This window comes from Cokeromyces recurvatus (assembly GCF_025118155.1).
Source record: "Cokeromyces recurvatus strain NRRL 2243 chromosome Unknown BX663scaffold_67, whole genome shotgun sequence".
NCBI lineage: Eukaryota > Fungi > Mucoromycota > Mucoromycetes > Mucorales > Mucoraceae > Cokeromyces > Cokeromyces recurvatus.
Window position 1 is genome coordinate 998 of NW_026251453.1, and position 6272 is coordinate 7269.

The window sequence follows — 6272 nt, forward strand, 5'->3', positions numbered from 1 at the left end:
ATAAAGACATTTTGGATGAGGATCTTAATAAGATGGTTGACTTTACCTGTGAAAAATTACGTCTGCATCGTAATCAAATTCATTTTCAGCAAGATAATGATTCAAAACACACCTCAAATATAGTCATGGATTACCTTGCAGCACAAGAGTATCAAGTAATGAAGTGGCCAGCGCAATCTCCTGATCTTAATCCAATTGAGAACATGTGGAGACTATTAGAAATTAGACTTAATGAGTATAATACACCGCCCAAAGGCATGAATGAGTTATACGAGCGCGTTGTACATATTTGGTATAATGTAATCACTGTAGAAGAGTGTAGAAAAGTAATAGGCACTATGCTAAGACGTATAGAAGAGTGTATCAAAGCAAAGGGATACTGGACATCCTATTAATAAATCAACATTGTGGTCTAATTGAAATTTGGAAGGCGGGTGCAAAACTGTTCAAATAGACTCCGCACTTTTAAACACTAATATTAAACCAATAAAAACTGTTAATTTTCTAATGAACACTTGTATTATAATGTCATTAATTTTCTCTTTAAGACAATATATACAGTGGGTGAAAAAATTGTTCACGTGTTTTAAGATTCAGCACATATCTGGCTATTACTCGACATACAATAAGAATATTGAAATGAAATAAAAACCGAACGAAAGCTAAGATTTTACTTTATTTATGACAAATTTGGAAATTTTATTTGCTTGTATATATGACAGTTAATATGAGTTTAAAAATAAGAAATCACGTGAACAATTCTTTCCCTTGGCATATGTTGTTGGTTAATAACGCGTTGAGCCCCCTTTAGCAGCAAGTACAGCTTGAATACGGGCTGGCATACTTTCTATATACCGTCTACATTCATCCTCTGTAAAAATGTTCCACTCTTTATCAACACGTTCCCATAGTTCATGGACACCTTTAGCTCTAAGGTCGTATGCGCTGAGCTTCAACTTCAGATGATGCCAAAGGTGTTCAATTGGATTTAAGTCAGGACTTTGAGGGGGCCAGTCATCAATCCAGGTTACACCATGATCTTCAAACCATTTTTTGGTTGAGTTGGACGTATGTTTTGGGTCATTATCCTGCTGAAAGTAAATGTCATCCCAAGATAAACCATAGTAATCCAGTGAATCTTTAAGCGTAGTGCCTAAAATATGCTGATAATCAACTGAATTCATATTACCATCATACACTTGACATGCATAACCTGGTCCCCAATAGGTCATACAGCCCCAAATCATGATATGGCCACCACCATGCTTGACTGTAATATCAATATGATGTGGTCTCAATGGGTCGCCAGGTCTTGTCCAGTAATATTGGCAGCTGTCTGACCCCCAGATGTTGATTTTACTCTCGTCTGAAAATACTACACGTTTCCAGTCATCAATAGTCCAATGCTGATATTTTTTGGCCCATTTGTATCGCTTTTGTTTGTTGGTATTGCTGATCATAGGCTTCTTCTTTTTTATTGACGCAAAAAAATTCATTGATTTCAGAACATTAATTGCTGTCTTGTAGCTTAAATCATAACCCAGTGACAGAAACTTTTTATGAGCATCATGAGCGGTTAAAAGGCTACCGTTAAGTAGTAATCGCCTAACCAAAGACTTGGATCCCTGGATGATAATAGGTGGTCTTCCCGCATGGTTGCAAAGAGTGTTAGGAAACCACTTCTTTTTATACTTGGAAATAACACTTCTAGATACACCAAATTTACATGAAATAGTTGTTAAGGATTCACCTTTAATTAGACAAGCTTTGATATCCAATTGAAGTTCAGTAGAAAGGGCACGAGTCATGTTAATGGTGTATTGTGTGTAATAAAGTATATCAATAAAATATGTAAAATATTGGTATACAAAAAAATATTAAATGATGGTTATTTATATTTTATCATAACCCCAGTACTATATTCTAACTCAGTATGTATTATTAATACACATGTGACGTGTAGTTTCGGGAATAGAAAATGATTAATATTTTGTGCATGATAATGGAAAAAATTGTTCACGTGTTTATAAATTATTGGATGGCTAACTGCTAACGAAATAAAGCAGTCACGCATTTAAAACTTTACATATGAATACCCTACAATTGTCTCTTTCGAATGCATTTTGAAGTATGATTTTATGATCATTAGATGTCGAGTTATAAACGAAAAAGTACCTAGGTGCAAAACACGTGAACAATTTTTTCACCCACTGTAATTTACTATATTTTTCTATATAATTATCGCATATAATTCGGTTACAAAGTTAAAAAATGAAAACATTTGAACAGTTTTGATCCTCACTGTACTAACAGTAGGGGTTGATACCTTATGATGCTCAATAAGATCTACCAAAAGAGGGCGCTTTTGAGTAAAGTACTCAAACATCATCGAATGAAGACGGTGAAATTCTGTTTTACGCCTATAGAACATGGTTCCTTTTGTACATGAGATCTGATGGCGTTGATGGTGCTTTTCCTTATTGTTACAAATGAAGTAAACTTGACCTTTACGATCAGGACGATTATAATGGTACATAACGTTTGTACAGCCATTTAAACCACAAACGAGGTTGTTATTTGATGTAAATACATTCGCAGCTCGGAAGAAACTAACATAAGTAAACAAAGTAATTAAGTCAATTATAGAAGTATAAAGATAATATAAACAGTAAGTGATGCATACTTTTCTCTAGAATAAGTAGGATCTGATACATTATGCAAATTACGATCACCAGAAATAGCATTTGATCTTGATCCATATGGGGCTACTGCCTGACCTCTAACACGGTCACCTTGTCGTTGAGCACCTCGGATATAACTGCTGTTATAAGTAATAGAAGTGTTACTATTAATTTCTTGACGGGACATTGTTTTATGTGAAATCAGTAAGTTGCTTGAATTAAAGATCTTCAAAATGTAACGATGAATGTCGACATTACGAAAGTTAATTTCCAAAATTTTGCAATTTCAAAGCATAATGTTGAAGCAATTTCGAAATGAATCATAAATAAAACAAATAGATAATAATAAAAGGCAAAAATAGTATATTGTTAGCCATTGTAAGCGTATAATAACTCGAATGCTACTTACCGGTTCGAAAACTAGAAAAAAAGGAAAAGGAAAATAGTAAAAAGCCAAAAAAAAAGTTCTCTAAAAAGATTCAGCCACATTTTACAATTTTTCTGAGTTTATGATCAAATTGAAGATGACATTCTCCATTATTTGTTATAATATTACAATAAATAGCACAAAGTATATTTCCAGATAAAAGTTAACATCAATAACGTCAATAACTTTAGTAATATTCATATTTTTTATCTGTAATATTAAAAAGAACAAAAACAATTTAAAATACTTTTTATCTCAGATATTTTTTGTTAATTAAAAGTATAAATATGAAAAAACTTATAAATCTAAGCATAATTACAATACAACTTATTTGATCCATTTTAACTAAAAACATTATAAATTTAATAAAAAAAATTAAAAAGGGGATGACTAAAATTTGAATCGACAACCTCCAACCTCAGTTACTATCTTCATGACAACTGAACAATACAGTTATTTCTGAGTGGTCAAGAAAATGAAACTATTGTCTTACAGGCAGCAAAAAAATTTTTTTTCATTGTACTTGCTCTTTTGGACTTGTAGCATGTTTAATATGCAATCTACTAGTACTTGATGATGGTACAGATATTTTTATAAATGTAAATTATTTAATTTAGCTCACAAATTCCATAAAAAGTTAACGTTAATTTTTTTACTTAGAAATTGCAGAAAAAAAGAATCTTCTAATGAACTACAAACCACGTTATCTCGATAGAGAAGACTGTCGATTATCAAACAATACCGAAATTATTTATTTTTATCAATAATTGCTCCGTCAAGGCAGGCTGAACTTTACGATATCATTTCTCGTTCAATTAACGAAACTTTTCTTATAATTCGGTAAACATTTTGACTCCATTACGAACTACTAAGCTGGTAAGTGTGACAGTCTAAGAAGTATTTACATCGAATTATAGACATTTGAATATTTCAAGAATTTTTGTAACAAGAACTAGCAATCCTATTAAAACTCCGACATCGATCGTTTGTAGAAGGCACCCTCAGCTATATATTTTCCTTTTTTTTTTACAGCTCTAGCTGGCTTTGTTCGTCCGCAATATATTGGAGGACCCTATCTTTCACGAGCACCCTAATAAGTGATGATGTTTATATAAATTTATCAACAGCGGTAAGGTGAGCTAAAACATTGGCTTCTTCATCGTGTTCATTAGTTAAATTGTATGGCTTTAAATGCAGTGCATTAATAATATAAAGTGTTTGTTTCTTATCGCCTTCTTCACTTTTCATTTTGGTCATGCATGTAATGGAACGTAATATTTTAAAGAAAAAAAACAAAAAAAGGAAAAGAAAAAGAAGAAAGAAAGGGAACCAAAGAAATTATAGTTCGAGACTATATTTTGTTCAATAAAGAAAAGTAAAAATAAAAATAAGAATTGAAAGTTAGATATTGTTTGATGTCTAAGCAACTGCTTGTATTTATATTATTGAATCCTATATCAAAGAAGTAAAAATAACCGTCAAAGAACATGAGTCATAAAACAGTGTTATTAATCGGATATACATCTTGTTGATTGAAGAGACTGATCTATGGATTATCTATTGTGTGTTATAATGATCTGATTAAGTTTTAAATAAAGAATTTATTGTTCAATCTGGGTATATGTTCCTGATATCTTTTATATTTTATTTTATCGGATCAAAACAACTTGAATTCTTTGTCAAGATTATAAAATAAATATATAAAATAATACGATGTCTTATAAATGATACATCTGGAATATTGGATACCAATAAGTTTTATATTATTTACAAGATGTTATATACACAGCTTTATTTCATATTCAGAATTATAGTTTATCATGTCTCAAGTAATTTATCTATTGTAATATTGCTTATGCTTATATCCAGAGCTTATTATATAACAGTAATAGCATTTTAAAGAATGACAATAATAGTAGCTTATAAATAATTAGTATCGTTATAGCGGGAGTATTTAGTGTCAATAAATATGAAGGATCCGCTCAACCCAAACCCCAGACCCTAAGAAATAATGATGTACTAAATATATATATATATATATATATATTATGTCTTATATTTTTAGCTGCAGCGACAGTTCAGGGAGAATAAAGATAAAAAAAATATATCTTATTTTAAGCAGAATTACTATCAGACAATATTTAAACGTAATGATTAATTATAGCAGTACCCACTTTTCCAAATCATACATATATTAACATCTCTTTTCTTCGAAAAAAATACAAATACCCCTTATTATTATTCTCAGTATAATTACTGTGTTAATTTTATTCTAATAGAACTTGCAAGATCTTCAGAGACTTGTCACCTTTTTTTTTGCTATTTCCTTATCCTTGCACTTAAAACAGCTACAATTTTTTAAGTTAACCTAGTGAGACTGATCAAATTGAACATCAGACAAGAGAATTAAATAACTGAACAATTTAATACTGCGAAGAGTAACAAAGCGCATAATAATAATAATATAATAAAGTTATTGGGAACATTCAAATAATAATATATAGATAAATATACATATAACATTAAACACATACATATTGCAAACTAAAAAAAAAAAAAAAAAAAGAAGGAATTATTAGGATAATGAAACAAAATATCAATCACAATACATCTCACATGATAATAATAATATATATATATATATATATATATATATATACATTCATCACACACATCACCAATACACAGCCAACCAACCATAATTCGCGCACTTGTCAACTTATCAATCCGAACATCTATATATATATATATATATATATATATATATATATATAAATATATCGCGCATTCACGCAGCGGATGCAAGACAGACAAGTTCATCTGAAGGCCTTCGGCCTTTGGCGAAGCCAAGGGACGAAGGGAACTACGTTCAACTGAAGGCCTTCGGCCTTTGGCGAAGCCAAGGGACGAAGGGAACTACATTCATCTGAATGCCTTCGGCCTTTGGCGAAGCCAAGGGACGAAGGGAACTACATTCATCTGAATGCCTTCGGCCTTTGGCGAAGCCAAGGGACGAAGGGAACTACGTTCATCTGAAGGCCTTCGGCCTTTGGCGAAGCCAAGGGACGAAGGACACAACTCATCACAAGCAACGACGATAGTCGTTGCAACATGACACACAGCAATCAATATATTAGGGTTTGGGTTTGGGTTTGGGTTTGGGT

General features: G+C 31.6%; 2 protein-coding genes across 2 annotated transcripts; both read right to left on the bottom strand.

The window, feature by feature from the left end:
- Positions 1-2230: 2230 nt before the first annotated feature.
- BX663DRAFT_556725 (uncharacterized protein) lies at positions 2231-2868 on the bottom strand (the record flags this gene model as incomplete). Its single annotated transcript, XM_051531736.1, has 2 exons — positions 2231-2609; positions 2684-2868. 2 exons carry the CDS (start codon positions 2866-2868, stop codon positions 2231-2233), a joined length of 564 nt encoding a protein of 187 aa, XP_051377429.1.
- Positions 2869-5924: 3056 nt separating this feature from the next.
- On the bottom strand, positions 5925-6221 carry BX663DRAFT_556726 (uncharacterized protein; the record flags this gene model as incomplete). Its single annotated transcript, XM_051531737.1, has 2 exons — positions 5925-6077; positions 6135-6221. The coding sequence occupies 2 exons, from the start codon at positions 6219-6221 to the stop codon at positions 5925-5927; spliced, it is 240 nt and encodes a 79-aa protein (XP_051377430.1).
- Between the last annotated feature and the right edge of the window lie 51 nt (positions 6222-6272).